Consider the following 20302-nt stretch of genomic DNA (forward strand, 5'->3'; position numbering starts at 1 on the left):
ATTTCACTGAATCACTGCACTACTTTACACAATGATTCAAATAATAATAATAATAATAAAAAAAAATGTATCATTCCACATCTGACTAATCTAAGAAAGTATGTGCCATAAAAGTTTTTTTTTTATTCAAATTTAGCACTGTTTATTGAATTGTTATTAAATCCTGGAAGATATGATCAAGATTGAATGCTTTTAGATAAATAAATCTCCTTCCCGTTATTCGAAACAATTCACAAAACCATCAGTAAAGTACATTTTCTGTTGATATCACACCAAAAAGGAAAGAGATGATTGATTGAATAAATTAATTAAGAAATATGACAAAAACAAACAAAAATGGAAGCCAATAAAGTTATTACTCACAGACTGAACAGATATAAAATCACATTAAATAACTTTTTAAATAACATTTAAAAGAAGACAGCAGATCACATGAACCATAGATTGTTCATAAACAGCAGAGTCCTCGGTTTAAAGACATGAGAGACACCTGAGAGAGAGTTTTCAGAAAAAAAAATGGATAGATGATGGCAGGACATGAAGAATTTAATTAAGAAAGGACAGTGTGCACATCCTGAATTTTAAATTGCTTAAAAATGTATAACTGGAAAAGGGCAGGAGGAAAATATGTTCCAGGTGAAAAGAAAGCTCAGATTCTTGAAAGGTCCACAATGTGCCACCTGCTGGCCATGTTTTGTTTTTAAGTTATTTTTGACAACTACTTCACAATGCAGTGTAAATATCGATTTTTGACATTTTATAACATAAAAGGGTCCACGCCCTTTAATAAAGTATTCATATGAAATGATTTAGGTGCATGAAGACAAGTGCTTTTTTGAGAAATAATGTATGACACGTAAACCTGGTTCAAAATTATCAGCAACATTTACAGTATGTCACTAAAGATAGTGTTCATGTTTTGGTGCTCCAATAAAATAATTTTTTATATAATCATTATTTTTTTATTTTATTTTTTTTAATCCCACTGAAAAGAAGTGCAGCCACAGGGTCAGTGTTACATTACATTACTGAACGTCAATGGAACACACTGAAAAATATATTTGATGTGTTATTGGGGAGAAAAAAAAACAAAAAAAATCTAGCCCCTTTTTGATCATAATCTCAATAGTAAGTCTCATGATACATGATACATATTTTTACTGGGGCAGTTTATATTTATTTACAGAACTTTTTTATAAGAAAAGGAAAAAAGGAGGAAGAGGAAGAGCAAGTGGTAGTGGAAGAGAAAACATTTATTTACAGATATTTTTAGTGGAAAGAGAAATAAACAGGTGAAGTGTAAGTAGAAAACAAGAGGAAGAAAAAAAACCAAGAAGAAAAAGACGAAAGAGGACAAGAAAATTAACAGAAAATTCTAGAGGAAGAAGAAGAGCAGAAATAAGAAGATAACTCTTTCTCTTCTTATTTTTCTTCTTCTTCCTCTAAAAAAATCAGTACATTTTCTTTTCCTTAAGTAGGAGAAAGAAGAAGAGGAAAAAAGAAAATAAAATTATTTACAGAAATGTAAAAAAAAAGGGGTGGTGGTGGTAAGGAAGAGAATAGGGGAAAAGGAAGCAGAAGAGATAGGAGAACAAATAAACAGTGACTCTTTTTAAACCTTTGAAATGAACACATGAATAAAAAAAACGACATTGTTATATAAAAATAAATGTGAAAAAAGTACACTGATCACACTTCAAAAAGAAAAAAAAAAAACTTTACTTGTTCTATAGGGGCTCCTCTTCCTCATTTTCTTCACCTTCCTTGTTCTCTGGGATGGGCTGCAAGGTTGAGAGAGGGACGGGGGGTGGTGGAGAAGAGGGCGGCAGGTTTGGGCTGCTATCAGGACTTCCTTTCTCACTGTCACTACTTCCTGTCCCACTACTGCTGCCGCTGCTGCTACTGCTTTCTGTTGTCGAGCTACTGCTGTTCTCTACAATCACTTCCCGCTTCACGCCCTCAATCCACACTTCCATCTCTTCCTTCTCTTCCTTCACTGGGGCCGCTGGGCTGGGGGAATGTGCGTGAGGGACCACGGGTACAGACAAAGGTGAGAAAGGAGCTGTGTTTGAGCCCGGTGAGGATGGAGGGGAGGAGGACGGAGGTGGCTTCGAAGCTTTACGAACTGTGTCACGGAAACTGGCCAGAGGGGGGCGCAAGCGCACGCCACTGCGCGTGGAGCCCTCAATGGCTTTTTGGAGCTGATGCAGAAGAAGAAAGAAGGGTTAAACAATCTAGAGCTGCGTTCCACTCCACTTTTAAACACGCACTCGTGAACTTCCGTAAGCACTTCCCCTTGGGAGAATCCCCGCTGCCATTTTGAAGTGTGTTCCACTTGGTGAAGTGGACGAGGGAAGTTTATATGCTCGGCCCCTTGATTTTGACAGAGGGAGCGAGTCTGCTTCAAATGCACACTTCAGGCCGCTCCATAGACCACAATGCAACATGATTATGATGTCATTGCAGATTGCGTTTCATTTATCTCCACCCAAAACAAGTCTACAATATAAAAATGATTTTTTTTTTTACTTTTATAACAGCCCAGGCGTACCTATATACATATAGAATACTGCACCAAACAAATTTGTAAGTGGAAAATGTAAACAATAAACCAGTTCCATAACAGATTCTAAATGATCTAGGGCTTAAGACGTTCCAGTTCAGCCCATTGCAAGGGTTCCGCCAGTAGTGGGCACTCATGCAATGTGATCAATGACTTACATCCAAGTAAACGAGACAGAGGGAAGGGCATAAGAAAACGGACTGGAACACAGCCTAGAAAAGGATAATTTACTAGCAGTGACAACGCATGCATGGATGGATGGATGGATGGATGGGCTACCTCTTTCAGTGCCACGACTCCCACTAGTTTTCCAGTATTGGTTACATAGGCATGACTGAGACCCAGCAGAGAGAACAGGGTATGAGTCTGGAGGGGAAAAAAGTTTTTTTTTGCAGACCTTCAAAAAAATTCATCAAGATATTCTAAATTATTTTCAATAACTGTGCTTAAACAAAAAAGATTTGTTTCATTTACATCAGTGTTTTACAACAGTTTGTGAGTTAATGAAAAGCTAATAATTAATAAATATAACATTAAAATAAATAAATAAATAACTGTACTATAAAAACACTTATCAAAATAATAAAAAAAAAGTTATTTTATATAATATTTTGAAATATTTTCTTTACCTGTGTGCCATGTGACTATTAACAGACATCAGTGAACTGTGAACATGCAAAAGTGTTGTTGAATTATTGAAATATTAACTTAAAATCTCAATATTTTAGGTTAACTTGATTTGGTTGACAAAATGTTTATGAATTACTTATTTACACTAATAAATAGGAATGCATCATTAAAAATTTGACTGATACATTTAGCCGATAATGATTTAAAAATATTTTTTAATTAATACTTATTAATTATATGAAGGAAATGTAACGCTAATTGAATATATCATATATTAAAATCTACACTATTTTGTTAAAATAAAATACTACAACTGAAATTAATAGGTTCAAATCTACAAGTGAATTTAGGCATAATGCACAGTATATAAATTGATATTCTTTTTGAGATTTGCTAGATTACCTTAAACAATGTATCTAATCCAATATTAGCTGATACTGATAAAAAAAATCGAATGTATTATAGATATATCATGCATTCATCACTAATTGCTTCTCTAGAGCTAATTATAGGTGAATTGAACGTGTCTCATAATTGACACTTAAACCAAACTGAATCAACACTGAACTGACTTGAGCTGAATAATGACACTATTGTCTGCTGTAGTACTGCTTTACAGATGAAATTGAATTTGTTTAATAACAGATGCATTTTGCAACATTAATACTGTTATTTTCCAGTTTATTACTGTGAAGCTGTACAATCTTTATTGTATAAAGCACTATATAAATAAATGTGACTTGACATGGCAAGGCATGTCTCTCACCTTATGTAGTGACGTTCTCTCCACCAGCTGGAAGGGGGAGGGGTCTATTCTGATCTGATCGATTTCTAGAGGTTTGTCCATCTCTGTCTCCTCCCAGGATTTGATCTATGTGACCCAATCAAAACCAGGTAAGGCTTTGACTCTACTGCATTTATAAACTACACAGGAATTAAAACAACTAACAATATCCAGAATCTACATTAATACAATTTCCGTGCTTTAATGTCTAATTGGAATCTTATTTTTTATAGTATCCGCAGTACCTGTTCTGGTGTCATTGTGTCAGTTAAAGGTGGAGGATAAGGCTCCTATGGTGCAAAATGGCAAGATAATTCAATTATACATGACATGGTGCATTGTACCAAGCATTCAAACTCATTAACATTTCAGAGTATTTGGATATTGACATATTTTATGGAATAGCTGCACATGTCCTTGAAAAACACTGATGAATATTAATGCAGACCATTAGCAATATGCTTGCCCTTACATTAAAATTTCATACATGCTGAGAGTAATTAATTTATTGCACTCAAATTCACTTGATGGAACAGACACACACAGGGTTTCACAAGAGACTTCTAGACACAAACAATGTACCTGTGGCTGACCTTCTGTGTGTCGTTCTGAAGAGGATGAAAAGAAGTTACGTAAAATTCTCCCGAAAGACTGGGAAGGACCCTTATCTAGGCAAGAAGAGAAGGATATAGAGTGGGAGAAAAATGAAAAAGTCAGAAGGCGGATTAGAGGATGAGTATCACTTATGTTGCCTCAAGATGCTTGTTCAATAGAAGTGCTTGCCCAAGGTTTATTAAGATTTTAAAAGAGGATGGCTTGGTTATGTTTTCTGGAGAGTTTCTCACCGGGAGACGTGTGATTGGTGGATGGTTCAGAAGGTTTGGAAGGAGGCACAGGACCATTTCTTTCCTCTTGAACTGGTATTGTCTAAACATACACAGAGAACAAATACAAATTGTCATTTCGAACACTTATTATTACATTTTATGAGCACAGTAGCTTCAGAATAGGCATTCAAGATAGATACCTTATCATCTTCATTCTCCTCTTCCTCCTCATCAACAAAGGCCAAGGATTCCCAGCTGATTTTTGCACAAGGCACTGGACCTTGTGAGCTCTGTCCTTGTGTTAGGATCCGCCTCTCTGCTGACAGCCACCAATCACAGAGGGCGAGAAGCTCAGACCTCTCAATGCTGCCCAATAGAATCATAGATTCTGTTGAAGGTGAAGTGAGTTCAGAAGCCAGTTACATATGAGTATTAAAATGTTTTCTGACACTAGGGCTCTGTTCCAAAATCTATTCTGTCGAGATAGGCCTTATACAGGATGTGACTGATTTGAAATTCTACAAAGAAGCAACTTTATGTTGCTAAGCTATCAATAAGAGGTTGATAGCTCGCTAGGTTTTTAAACAGTGCTGTAGATTGTTTGAGTGAAACAATATAAAAGTACATACAGTAGATCACCTTGGTAGACTGCATGCAGCTAGAAAAATGTCATAATGAGAAGTTCAATTAGATGAAGGCAATTGTCTAGACAGCCTGTGTGACATTACCTTTTGAGTCGACCAGCGGGAAGGTTTTTAAAGAGGTCGAGTCCAGCAAATGCAGTCCTTCTCTGTATGTAGAGTGGGAAGATAAAAACTTCACTTTCCTCACCATGATGTCCTCCACGAAGATGTTGTATTGGCTGCAAGAAAACAAAGAATCTGAAGTAAGTCCACAAACTTAAGGCTTTTAACTCTAGACTAGTGGTCTCAGATCTGTTCTGACAAGGAAAATTCTTATTCCAAAAAATAAAATGCACTGATCATATAAAAGTGAATAGTTATAACAGCAAAATATATAGGCTTTAAAATGAAGCAGAAAATGGTTCCTATTTCTTTTGGCATATTTCATCAAACTTATTGGCTGCTTTGCTAATATATCATAACATAATGACACATACCATATTAGGCCCAGTAATAATCATTAGCAAACCTAAAAAAAAAAAAAAAAAAAAAGAACATATATTTTTTCATATTTTACAAGTGTTATTTTAGTATCATTGAGATAGTTTTTGTTAATATTTTGAATTCGATTTTATTTTTTATATTTCCTGCTTGCATGCTAATTTTAGTTTTTGTTATTTTTGTTGTTTTTAAATATGTCGATATAATTTTTATATTTTTTTATTTCAGTTTTAGTTTTTTTTAGTACATCAAGATGAATTAAAAGACCTTGGAAATTAGCTGAAAATAAATTAGTTTAAATATTTTATATTTTAGTTCAGTTCAAATTTAAGTTATACCATTTTTATATCTTTTTAGTTTTCATTAACTATAATAACACTGTAAATGTATATTATAAAGTTATATTGACATCTAAATTCACTTATGGCATTTAAAGTGATATATTTTTTAAAACATTTATTTATTTAAATATCAGCCCTTTAAATATCAGCTTATTGGTATTGGACACAATTTTTATATTGATTCCCACTTACATATTCCTATTCAACCTGAATTTCATGCCTTTCATGTCATATTACTCATTTAACATGTTGCTTACATAGTTAATTACTAATATTCATTGCATAGTTCATTGCAATATTAGAGTTTCAATGTTTGATTTTTAAGTCCCTAACTTTATCCCTTAAAACTCAACGTTGATGATGTTTAAATGTTTTTTCCCATGAACAAAATTTCTTCAGGCCTTAAAATGGCTTATTTATAATTCTACACCCTTACCTCATTTAGTATACACAGACCAATGAATATGCAAATCAGTCCCTGCCTCCATTCAATTTTACCTGCTCCACTTTCACTCGGTTCACTGAAGTATCAGTAACGATAGTAGTATCGCTACACAATGACAAGTGCCAATATTGGATTAATGTTTGAACCAGAAACTGATTCAGATGAAGAAGAGGAACATGAAGTGAATTATTCAGGGTTGTCTATCAGTGGTAATGCATTTTATGTATTGCTTTTTTCAATGTCAGACATATAACAATAATCAATATCATTAGCTTTTGGCTTCACTACATTATCAAACAGCTAATTTTGCTAATGTTACACAAACCAACTGCCATCTTGGACAGTTAACGATATGAAAAGCTCCATCCTGCAAGTTGATGGGATTGGTTACATGTTTTGTGACCGTAGGAAATGGGTTGTTTCAAACCGCATTTTGGTCTTTGGCACACTACAGTTTTAAGAAGAAAATGTTCAGCAATGATGTTGACTGAAGAACTTCCACATGGTTTGTCTTTAAGCAGATTGAAAAACCCCTGGAAGACATGTAAAGAATGTTAAAAACTTGGCATGGGGTGTTTAAGGATATTTTCGATTGCTTCTGTACAATTTTGGTAATGTGTTTGGTCACCACTTGATGTGCAGTGTCAACTCTTGGATCTGAAACAGAACCGCTACTTCACAACACAAAAAGGTAGATTAAGACGCAGAGTGCATCCTTGATAAAGAGGTAATGAATATCCCAAATCTAATGTGTGTGGAGAGGCTCAGTGTTAGCTGGAAGGGTGCCAAAGCTTCATGTTGCCACCACTCGTTGACAAGTGTATTTACTAAAAGCTCCCGCTGCTAATGAGTCACAAGGACTTTGAGGTGCTGTCAGCATGCAAGGGTGCGGGAACCTGGCTGTGCTGTGAGCCAAGCTGTTTTGTCACATACGTGGAGCCACGGCGATGGCGTTTGCAATGTCTGCACACCTTATGTGGCCGAAGCCCAGCTCGGGGAGATAGGGCAGCTTCTTGACCTGGATGATGGAGTCGTACAGCGATGGCTGCAGACCCTGAGCTACCATGTTGGCCAGGATGACGGCGACCATCATGGGAAGGATGTGAGAGATCTGACCTGTCAGCTCGAAGCAGATCACCGCCGTGGAAACAGTATGAGTGACGGCCCCTGTCAGCGCCGCCGCACCTTCAGAGAAAGGGATAGACCAATAGAGTAACAGGAAAAACAGACATGGTCATGACAGGAGTGACATAATGAATGGAGAGAGTATGGACACAAGCAGCGGAAGATTAAGAGAAGAAGGGACAGGAATAGGAAGTGACATCATCAGCACAGTATGAGCAAACATTAGGTAATAGTGGTGGATCGGAAGAGGAGGAAAGGATGACTGACCAATGACAGCGTACCCTCCAGGGATGATGCGGTACAGTATTCCATCAAACAGGATACCGTGAGGAAAGAGAGTAGCCATGATCTCACCCACTAATCGACCGAATGCGGCACCTGTGAGATATTGCAGTAGATATATAAATGTTTTTCATCAAATAAAATCAATTCTATGTGCCTGGTTAATTTCTATAAGTTTAATAAGTGAATTTACATATTTAGAGTGAGATCCAAAAGTCTGAGACCACAAGTGAAAATTATTGCATAAAATAAAATAAATTCTATGTTCCTGGCTAATCTCTGTAAATCTAATAAGTGAATTGACATATTTAGAGTGAGATCCAAAAGTCTACTTTGGACTACTAGTGAAATTATTACTTTTTTTGTAATAACATAAAATTAAAAAATTTAATTACATTAAAATATTTCTTCATTAAAGTTTATAAGCATATTAATGTGAGTGAAAATTTACCAAAAAGTACTTATTTGATTAGTGTCCTAAAATTGTGCAGAATCATACATTTTTATAAATATTTCTGTAAAAAAAATTTTTTGTCATAACGCACATTTCTTTAAAAACATTTCTTTGTTCAAAATCTTCAATCAATAATTATTCTTTCCCCCCAGTTTCTTTGGATCCCACTGTATGTTAAAGGGATCTTTAAATCAATCTGAAAACATCTGTAAATGGCAGCCACTAATAAATGAATAATACTGGGGACCTACCCAATACAAAGACAGGCATGAAAGCTCCAGACGGAATGGGCATCGTGGTGGAAACTGCAGACATCCAGAACTGTGAGATGAATAATAATGTCTTCACACGACTGCCTTAATTCTAAAATCTCAAAGACTGCTGTCAGCACAACATGTACGAGCCTAACTCGAGTTTTACTGAAGCCATCTAGACAAATAAGACTTGATAACTAAAGCCAATGTCAGTAAATGGTACTTTCTTAGTGTTTTAAAGTGAAAATTACTTAATTGATGGAGGACAATGTGAACAAGAGATTGGAATGGACCAACCTTCATGATTAAGAAGAGAATAAGAATGACAAAGATGCTGACATCAGGGTGAAACCACACAGCGGAGCGACCGAGACCAGGAGGGAGGGACGAACCCCATATTTTAGTCCAGGTGAAGTTATCAAACAGAGAGTTGATGCACTCCCTGGGCATCAGCTGCGGAATAATACAGTCAAATTCACATTTCAGACCCAATTCAACCGATCATTATTCCAAGACAGACCATAAACATTAAAGCATTGGTTCTCAACCTTTGTGACTCCAATTCTCACCATTCTCTGCAAAAATAGCTGCTGTAATGACAACGTTTTGTTTTTTAAACTTTTAATCAGTGGACACTCCTAGTTTGTACATTATCATTTAAGATGTTCTTCAGGGTTTCAAAATAATTTCCATGACCGTTCCATTTGCTCCAGATTTACTGGATAAGGATTTTTGAAAATATTTTTGCTCACAATTTATATCAAATAAAATATAAACTTGGCTTAACTAGAAAAATGTGTATTCTTTATAAAAATGACCAAGGAATTTTAAGATTTGACTCATTTCCATGACTTTTCAAGTTTTAGAAATCATACTTTTCAAATAAGGCTTCCTCACATATTCACAAACATAGTTTTCCATGCATTGACTTTAGAGATCATGAGAATTCTGAGAGAAAATTATTTGAAAGCATTTTGGGGTTTGCTGAGGTCCCTAGTAGGAGCTGGACCTTTGGTTGAGAACCGCTGCATTAGTGGATGATCCTAGAAAGATGATATTTTTTTTTGTTATAAAAATGAACAAAACTGTAGTATTAATTGTTAACAAATATTTCTAATCTGACCTCTCCAGCCATGAACTGCCCAAAGCCTGGAGGGAATGTCAGTGTCGTAATGACTAATGTCACAACAGCAGGGAAAATCAGCCGGCTGAGAAAGAAAATGTGACATATTTTGTAAAAAACAATTCTGCATACTAATTTTAAAGATCAAAGCAAAATGAGTCTCAAGCGAGTACTACATACTTCTATAATAATGCTAAAGATAATATTTAAGCTCATGTTGTCTGTGTTAATTTCTCTTACTGTTTTGTAAGGAATCGTGTGAGAATGTTAGGTCTTCTCATGAACAGGACAACTTGGCGGTTCAGGTAAACGAAGAAAGCTCCCAGGAACCCACAAGAAATGCTGTGGGGGAAAAAAAACAAAGAACAAATCACATTATTCCAGTGATCCAAATACAAAAATCACATTCATGTTTTCACTGTGGCCCTCTCAGTTTTAGAATAAGAAGACTAGAAGATTGCTGTAATTGTTTGTGATCAATGTGAGCACAATTATCATGGAACATAGTGGAATAACTTCATCAAAATGTGTTGGTGAAACATGATGTTCCATCAAATCAAAAGTAATGCCAACATCTGGTCACTCTAGTTAAGTTAAAGTGCTGTGTGCTCAGGTCTGCGAGTGTGTCAAGTGTTACATTATGGCACACACACAGCTTCAGGATTGTGCCCTCACCACGAACGGCACGCTCTTGCCCCGCGCTCTCACCCAATAATGGCGAACGCCGGGAGCTCCTGCAGGTCGAAAGGAAAATCCATACGGAAGTTGGTGCGGAAGAGAGCAGTGATGGTGACTGAAACAACAGATATGGAAAAGATAAGTCATCTGACATCTCAAGGCTTCCGAGACCTTCACTCAGGAATATGATTTAGTATCTCACCTGCATCCTTATTAAACACAGACAGCACTCTGAAAATAAAAGCACTGAATGTGGCAGCAAAGTAACCCCTCCAGTAGTTTCTCACAGCAAAATAGGTTGATGTCACTTCAATGCTGAACAAAACACCTGGATAAACAAAAGAAGCATTTAGAAGGGGCTTCTGTCATGTACAGCATTTTTTTTTTAAGCCAAGGACCACAAATATGATTATAGAATGTGAAGACTTGAAGTATACTTGTAAGCTGTGAAATATTTTAACAATTTAAATTAATTAATTAATTAATATACTTTGGAATGTGGAATAAAATTATTAATTTCTTTCCAAAAAAAAAATTAAAAAAATAAAAATCTGACCCCAAAATTTTGAATTGTAGTGTATATATTTTTACTTTTTATACAATTGTTTATTCTTGTTTTAAGTATAAACCTGGCTACATTTTGTCAGATTCATACCTGAAACAAAACTGACAATGACTATGACAGGCAAACAATCATAAATACTGATTAAGACCCAAAAAATTGAAATAATGAAACTAAAACCTGATTCAAAATATTGAGATTGTTATTTTTTGTGAAATTTTAATGAAAATTATTGCTTTTGGAAAAAAATGACCCCAAACTTTTGAACGGAAGTGTATATCTTATTTTTTAATATGACTACATTTTTGTGCAACAATGTTTGACATTTTACTTATCAAGAATTATAAAGCATTTTACTTATTAAGAATAATCTGAAATTACAAGGAAAATGCCATTTTTGCATACACTTTACCTCCAAGAGGGGTTCCAAAACAGCATCCAACCCCCACAGCACAGCCCACTGTGAGGATGTCTGTATAACAATATGGGCTCTACTGACACAGAGACAAAAAGAGTGAAGCAGACACAGTTGAGGGTACAGGTGAGGAAAGATGGGAAATAATTCTTGGTAATATAAATGCCCTGGATGATATATCAGTGCTGTCCTAAAAAAGAATGTATATATATATATATATATATATATATATATATATTATATATATATATATATATATATATATATATATATAAAAAAAATCTGTCCTGTCCCTGGATGATAAACGAGCATTCAGCATTTTATGAATGGAGATGCATTGCAGGATCTTCATGCACTTCTGCTCACCTGATAGACTCCAGAGAAGAAAGACATAAACTTGCTGAGCACAGCTGCACAGATACTGGCTATGTGAACAAAGGGACCCTAATACATAAAAATAGCACAGTTGAAAGGTAAGCATCAGATGGGGCTAAGGCCAGTTTAGGTGACTCTGCTGGCACTCATACCCACCAAATCACAAAGATTTTGCATAATGAGTGCAAAATCAAATGTGTCTCACCTCTTTGCCAACCGGCATACCGCTGCCCAGACCAGCAGTGAGCCCCACCACCTTTGCAATAAATGCCTTGAGTGTCAAATACTCCTTCAGCACAACACCTCTGAGTATGGTTTTCAGCTCCGGAATACCAGATCCTGAGGGAAAATAAGAGTCAAAGAGGAAAGAAAAAAGACAAAACTATCAAATGGCTTGGTAAAAAGAAGGAATGAATCATGAAAAATCAATGGGAAAGTCTGCAGACAGAGATAAATGTGATAATGGATAAGGATAGTTTACACTACACAGACAAGACAGCTGAAACCGATTATATGTAATCTGAGTCATTGCTTTTCATGTAGCCTATAATATACCGGGCTTTTTCTGAAAGTTTGGTTTTTGCTTTTAAATAACATTTGTTGCATTTTAGCTCTCAGTTTTGTTTTGACCCCCTTTTTCTCTATATAGTCAAACAGTAAGAATGTAGACTTTACTTTTGGAAATTTTGGAAAACTCTGTTATAAGTGGAGAAATTTACAATAAAGTATAGAAAAAAAGGAACTGATTAACTAACCCTTCTGACAACCCAAATATTTTTAAAGTTTCAGTTTTATAAAGTGAAAGTAAACCTGCATAAGTACCACAGGTTGGGAATAAATGGTCTGAATGGTGTTGTTAAAATGACTGCAGTGTATTAACCAGCAGGTGGCATTGTTGAGTAGTAAACAGTGTGCAGAAATTACAGTAGCTGAAGAAAACATTTATGTGGCTGGTATATTAACTGTAAGTGGCACAGAATACTTAATGTGTACTTTTAAGGGACAGACACAGAGTATGTAGACATAAGATAAAAAAAAACAAAAAAAAAAACTGAGATTATATAGGCAGGTAAGGCCCCAAAATTAACTTACCAAGAACCTAATATCAGTAAAGAACTGAGTATGACTTTCAAACACAGCCATTGTGAGATGCGCCAAATAATATAAAGTATAGAAGTAAAAAAAAAGATCTAAACAGTGAAGCTACACACCGATGGCCTGAGGAGCAACCAGGTGGCAGAAGAGGGAGGCAAACAGGATGAGCACCATGGGATAGAAGACCCAGATCAGGTATTGCAGTGGGATATTTCCCCTCAACTCCCCATAAAACCACTTATATGCTGAGAGACAGAAGTGATGGAGCACATGAAGTAGAGAAAGAGGAAGACAGCAAATAAGACAAACGTTTTAGAAATGAAAATTGGGAAAAACATGGAAAGGTGGTAAAAGAATATGAGAAATACCAGTTGCCAAAATAAAACAGGGGTTTTCAATCTCAATGACAATCTCCTTCTGAGGTACCCTTATATATATATATATATATATATATATATATATATATATATATTCAAAAAATATATTTTTTTTAATTCTCTCTCTCTCTCTCTCTCTCTCTCTCTCGTGCAGATATGTTTTATGTTGTATAAATTCACAAAGCTGAAGTGAGACCATTCTGTTTTTGTTTAAAATTGTGAAATTATACAATCTAATTTAAATCCAAAAACTGCTCATGCAACATCTTTGTTTGGATAGTAATGCAGTGTTACTGCAACTGTTTCATGCATTCTGATTCATATTAAAGACACAGCAGGGAAACCGTGATAAACCTTGAACCTGCCACAATCCTAAAAAAGACTGTGATACAGATTTTTGGTCAAACCACCCAGCACTAATGTAAAAAATATTAAATTAAATTTTTTCAAATATATATTTAATTTTTTTTTTGCTACAGTAGGTAAATTAAATTATATTTTGCTAAATATATTATAATATCTTTGCAAGTGTTAGAACTTCTCCTGTTTGAAAACCCCTGAAGCTGTACTGCACGTAAGGAATCATGGGTAGCGTAGTACCTTGCAGACTCTTGGCACTAGCGTAATCCATGGTCCAGCTAACTAATGCCATTGTAATACCCAACAACACCAGAAAAATCCAGTCTTCTCCCAATTTAGAGATGAGGAACTTCTGTACTCGAGCCACACAGTCTGGGAAAACATTGCAATCCCAATCAGATTTCAACATTTCACACATAGTTTGTATCGGCTTTTGCAAGGCTTATTATTATTGACCTCTGCACTTGGAGTAGGATCTGCGTTTCTTGAACGAGGATGTGTGGCCCTGCTCCTCCTCCTGTCTGTCATGAATGCTGCCTATGTCCAGCTCCAGAGGGTGGTGGCTGTGTTGGCGACTTCGGCTGTGACTGCGCCCATGGTGACTGTGATGGTGGTGATGTCCGTGTTTTTTCCTCTGTCTCTCCATCAGGAGGCGAGTGGCCTCTCTCCGCTGGGACCCACCAGGGTGCTCCCTGTACTCTCCATACAGCTGATCACAGAAGAAAATCACAGGTTTTGTTACCCAAGAGATCAGTAGATAAATAGCTGACACATTTCTCTGAAACAACTTACAGGTACAACACGCCTGGATCAACCTAAAGTCCATTATTATTCATTAACATTCAAGAAGTCATTGTTTTCTTTCGACAGTAGTTCTTCAGATGAATAATGTTAATATACAAGGCATCTTAGTAATTTTGTTTGACCGAATATTCAGAAAAAGTGCTTTTGATATCGCTTTTAATATTCTTCACTGGTGTGATTATATAATGAATTGTCATAGACACTTCTTCCATTAAAAAAAAAAAGATAAAACATCGCCCTCATTTTCAAAAACAACATGATGCACCCGAGAGGTGACAGAGGAGAGGGAGTCCAAAAATAGAGGAAAATCTTCTTGACATGCTTCGAGTAAGACCACCGGAGGAAGAGCAGTAGTCTCCATTTAGATTTATCACTGTCCGGATAAGACCCAGACATCTGGAAAATACATTCCTAGTGTCTTCATTCCCACTACTTTCTCCAACACAAACACACACACACACACACACACACACACACACACACACACACACACACACACACACACACACACACACACACACACACACACACACACACACACACAGTTTGACCTCAAACAAAAAGCTTTTCTTACTTAAATCTATTAAATGAGATTGATATATGACAATTTAAACCTGCAAATCTCATGAATTACTCTACAACCACAATTCCTAATGACAGGGACAGTAAATAGGATCAGAACATGATGTAGGCTGAGCCAGTATGTCTGCGAGCGTAACCCTAGTGCCATGACCCTGACTTATTTATTTACAAGCATTTAACCTGCGGTTAAGTTTATGAAACAAGAAATGTTGCAGCTGGTACACAGCCACAAATGTGATGTCTCATACACAGTAATCTTAATGCAGCAAAACAGTTTATTTGCTGACAGCAGCAAATCCACAACTTTTCACATGCTAAATATTATACTGCTGATGAATGAATCTCATTTTAGAAATGTAGTGAAGTAAACAATGAAAATAACTGTAGATGCAGGAGATGCAAAGTGCTCAATACTTCAGTCATGTAACTTGAGACTAACATGATCCAATATGTTTTTTAAAAAAATTAGATAAAGGAGATTTTCATGCTTGATAAGTCTAAATAAACTGAAAATGGAAAGTTTTCTGGCCCAAATTTTAGCAGTTCTAACAAACCACTATTACTGTATTATTTTGTAAACATAACACATAAAAAATAAAAGAAAATGTAAAAGAAAATTAAACAAAGAAATTAACCTAATCAATTTGTTTAGCTTCAAACTGTCAAAAGTGTGAGGAAAAAACTTACACTGTTTACAAAAAAAAAAAAAAAAAAAAAAAAAAAAAAAACTTTCAAATAAATGCTGGTCTTTTTTATTCATCAAAGAATCCCCGGTCATGTTTGCTCAAAAATATTAAGCAGCACAGCTGTTTTTAACATTGACAACAACTCAGTTTTTTTAATATAGAAAAGATATATACTATGAGAAATGTTTCTTGAATACAAAATATTGAGTACAGCATATTAAAACATACAATATTACTGTATAAAACATACAATATTACTGTATATTTGATTAAATAAAAGCAGTACTTGCCACAAACATTTGAATCCTAGTATAAATTATTATGGTATACACCGCTATAAATTAATATTTATCTTGCTTTAAAATAATTTTTCTGTGGTTTAGGCCTAATATATTTCAGAGAACATTAAATGTGGGCCTATATGTGTTACTATTTGGAATTTTTTTTTTTATTTCTCACTTTCAGCTTTGGAATGGGCCCATGTAGATGACAGGTTTATCAGGTATCTCTCTTCCTCATAACACATCTCACTTTCATTTCATGCGTCTATCCAGTTACTTTCACCCGTTCCCACAGTACATGTAATCCCCAACTTTCTCCATATTTCACCCCCTCCTCTCTTCTCATTTCAACCCAGTCTGCTTCTACACCTAAGGTCTTCTACACCCCCCGCAGACCCCCTCCATCAGCCATAGATTGGAACTACCCCCTTTCTACTCAGGGCCTGTAATACTAGCCACTAGGCTAATAATAGCTTTGGTGTGACCCAATGTTCACAGCCACACTTCCCTAAACACCTCTGTGTGGATCTTTCTATCTTCCAATTTGTTCATCCGTCTTTCAAGGACTCCCAAGGAAAGTTGGAAACCTAGAATCAGGCGACACTGCCATGCTAACTAGCTCTAGACAGCTAACAACAAATGTGGCGCTGAGGCAATATGTGCAGTTTACACATGCAAGTACGTTGAGCACAATCAAGATTTTGTAATTTTAATTAAAAAAATACTAAGAAAACAACTATAAATAAGTAATTCCAATCAGAAAATGCTAATGTGCTCAACCTAAAGTGCATTGGAAAGAGTTTTTGATGGTATGCTGCTGTGCTTTAGGTCATGCTGATGGCTGTATGGGAAGGCTATTGAGAGGCAATTGTCATGGTGTTGTCATGTGATGTTATGTAATGTCATGTAATTCTGTTGAAGGTCTTTTAAAATAGATGTTCTTCCCATGCTGGGATGACCACACTTGTCACCACATCCCAATATGCTTGGCCGTTCTGTTAAGGCTCTTTCGTTTGGTAACTTTGCTAAATGTACACTTTACTTGTATAAAGCAGTAAAGTAAAAAATAAAATTTAAAAAAAAATAAATAAATAAAATTAATGACCTCATATGTGAATCGCACAGTGTTGTTATTGTTAACTAAAACTACAACTATTAAAAATAATTTTTGGTAACTGAAATAAAGCTGAAATAAAATAAAATCTTAATAAATATTAGATAAAAAAAAAAAACTTAAAAATGAGAAATGCTTCATTGGCAACTAACTGAAATAAATAAGGTTTGAGGTGAAGTACTAAAATTACTAAACTAAAACCGAACTAAAAATAAAATTAAAGCTAAATAGAATAAAAAAACTATAAAGCGCATAATGAAATGACTAAAACTTAAACTAAAATTAAAAACTGAAAATATAAAAATAAACGCTAATTCAAAATATTAATAAATACTTAAAACTAAAAAAAAAAACACTGTATATAGACAAATATCTGAGATTCAGGTTGACAACATAACAGTGAATTATCAAAAAATGTCACAAAAACTCTAAAATAACTAAATCACTGGGAAGTAAAAACCCTGTTTGCAATAAATATTGCTAATAAACATCTTGAGGTCGCCAATTTGTGATGTTGGTTGCTAGTAGCTATTTCTAGTATCCAACTACATGACTGATAAAACTCTACAATCCCACTTATTATGGCTGCATGGAATATCTGCTCATTTGCACAAAGCTGAACTCCTAGAAATCAAGAGATCAAACAAAAATGAATGACTTTCAGTTGTTTTGTTGCTGTAAATCAGTGTAAGAGTGAAATATTCTGTAGGTGACCCATAACCCAAAATACTGTATGCTTATTGATTGAAAACATATTTTCTCTTGCTTATTCAATCAGTCTTATGCTGTTCAATAAATCACAATGGCATGACTACAAGAGTAGTATAAGCAATACTACATTTTTTTTTATATTACAGTAACCAAGATGTATCACCACCATTTCAAACGCTCAAACTCATTCATCTCTTTTTCAGTCAAAGCAGCAATCACAGCAGACAATAAATCACACAGATGCTCTGGAGCTTAAGGGACCACACTGATGGTCTCCTATGACAGGCTGAGATTAAGGAAGACATTTATAATCTATGATTAGGTTTCCATTTACACTACCATTCAAAAGTTTGGGGTCAGCAAGGATGCATTTAATTGATTAAAAGAGATAGTAAAGACCTTCATAATGTTACAAAATGTTTCTTTTTCAAATAAACCTTGAAAAATACTCAATAAATCCTAAAAAAAAAAAAATCTATATTTTTTTTTCACAAAAATATTAAGCAGCACAACTGTTTTTAACATTGATAATAATAAGCATTTTTTTTCCTCATCAAATCAGTGATTTTTGAAGGATCATTTGACATTGAAGACTGGAAGAATGAATGAAGAAAGATGCTGAAAATACAGCTTTGCATCACAGGAATAAATTACATTTTAAAATACATTAAGCTAGAAAACAGTTATTTGAAACTGTAATAATATTTCACAATATTACTGTTTGATCAAATAAATGCAGCCTTGGTGAGCACAAGAGACTTCCGTCAAAAACCATAAAAAAATAAATTATTAAAAATATTATTGAATGCTGAAATTTTTTGCGGTGGTGTTTTGTGTTTATTTTGGTGATGTTTTATTTTTGTGTTTTTTTTGTTTTTGTTTTTTTTTTAAATCTTAGAAAATGATACATCTTCTATGTGTACTATATGCTTTAAAAAATTGCAAGTATCCTGAAAAATGATTTTTCTCAACTTTTTTTTGTTGTTGTTAAAGTTGTTAGAGTAAGTGCAAAATTCACTTTCTGTGATTTGCAGAACATTCTCAAAACAAATTAAGAAAAATTATTTAAAATACTTTAAATATATTTATTAAATTATTTTAATCTATACTTTAAAACTAGAATGATTATGAAAGAACACATTTATTTTTTGCACAGTCATTCTAATTGAAGAATCACTCATTTTTAAATTAACTTCTTTTTTAAAGTCATAGTACGGACTGGGCTTCTTTTCTTGGAAAAATTGCATTGCAAACTTATTCAAATAAACAAAACTAGTTGTACAGACCTCTTCACGAGCCTATACATAAAGGAGAGATGGAGTAAAAGGGAGAGAAAATGACTAACTCCTGTTGCACTTTCCCACGAGTTCTGCAGCCCAGCACTCAACACAGTGACTCAGTCTGTACAGACAGAAATATATATGTCATGCAAAAATTGTGCAAAATCTTTGAGAACATACGATTTCAAACAACAGAAGAACAGCAATTCACAACAGTCTAAAGAGTAACCAGAAAGAGCAGAAGACAGGGCGAGGGAGACGGAGAAAGAGCAGGAGAGAGACAGTGACTGACCACGGTCTGCTGGTATCTCAGAGCCTTCCTTTGCGATGCATCTGCAGCCATTGAAACACTGTCACTGACCCAAAAATAAACTGCCTGTCTGTCTTAGCATTCCCACCCTGGGGTGGCACGGACTGAGGGAGAGAGGGTACATGCAAGTTCTCTCGCTCGATCTCTCTTTCCTGGCTTTATGCATGCACACAGCCTTCTCTCTCTCACACACCTTCTCATGTGGTGCAACACAGCAGTCCAGTTGCCTGACTAAGCCCCATGTGTGTCCGTTTATGTGGACGTGCCTGTGCTTGGGACACATACATGCGTTTATGCGTGTGTGAGAGGTTGTGAGTTACAAAGAGAGTGTAGATGCCAAACTAAACCCATCTGGCCCTTAATTAGTGGGCCGGTTTGTTTAATAGTGGCCAATCCTGTGGCCCCTGGCAACAAACTAAGTCTCTGATCACCTGTTCATTTGGAAAGGGGCACCGTGAGGGTCTGAGCAGACGAGGGAACTCCCCGTCCTCCATGAAACATGATGAGGGCAGCACAGGGAGGACCAAATTGGCCAGTGCCATCTCTGATTCAGCCTTTTCATCAGTAATAATCAACGGAATGCTAAAAAATACACTTAATGACACACGGAGACAGCTTTAGCGTTAAATAAACACATTTTGGATAAAAGTGGAAAAAAATAGGATGAGAAAAATTTTATATTTATAGAATTGTTAGACTCTAATTGTTTTGCCACAGACT

General features: G+C 35.3%; 1 protein-coding gene across 2 annotated transcripts; it reads right to left on the bottom strand.

Moving 5' to 3' along the window:
• Window positions 1-68: 68 nt before the first annotated feature.
• Window positions 69-20134, bottom strand: LOC109070634 (chloride channel protein 1-like). Of its 2 annotated transcripts, XM_042776437.1 has the most exons (23): window positions 19565-20134; window positions 14271-14523; window positions 14055-14186; window positions 13194-13322; window positions 12188-12321; window positions 11974-12051; window positions 11605-11683; window positions 10833-10958; window positions 10661-10745; window positions 10193-10294; window positions 9953-10037; window positions 9127-9282; window positions 8827-8896; window positions 8107-8217; window positions 7686-7899; window positions 5533-5666; window positions 5005-5192; window positions 4823-4904; window positions 4560-4645; window positions 4223-4267; window positions 3960-4064; window positions 2843-2929; window positions 69-2201 (listed from the first exon to the last, which is right to left on the bottom strand). In XM_042776437.1, the coding sequence occupies exons 1-23, from the start codon at window positions 19613-19615 to the stop codon at window positions 1728-1730; spliced, it is 3006 nt and encodes a 1001-aa protein (XP_042632371.1). In that variant the 5' UTR covers window positions 19616-20134; the 3' UTR covers window positions 69-1727. The 2 variants fall into 2 exon arrangements, with proteins under 2 accessions (XP_042632371.1, XP_042632372.1); XM_042776438.1 differs by lacking the exon at window positions 13194-13322 and having other exon boundaries at window positions 19565-20133.
• Between the last annotated feature and the right edge of the window lie 168 nt (window positions 20135-20302).

Source organism: Cyprinus carpio, chromosome A19 (genome assembly GCF_018340385.1).
Source record: "Cyprinus carpio isolate SPL01 chromosome A19, ASM1834038v1, whole genome shotgun sequence".
In the NCBI taxonomy this organism is placed as follows: Eukaryota; Metazoa; Chordata; class Actinopteri; order Cypriniformes; family Cyprinidae; genus Cyprinus; species Cyprinus carpio.

Coding starts and splice junctions, on each gene's coding strand:
- LOC109070634 (XM_042776437.1), bottom strand. CDS start 19,615: ATGGCTGCAGATGCATCGCAAAGGAAGGCTCTGAGATACCAGCAGACC. Junction 10,746..10,832: donor TGTGTTTAATAAGGATGCAG/GTGAGATACTAA, acceptor CTGTTGTTTCAG/TCACCATCACTGCTCTCTTC. Junction 4,065..4,222: donor ACACAATGACACCAGAACAG/GTACTGCGGATA, acceptor TGGGTCACATAG/ATCAAATCCTGGGAGGAGAC.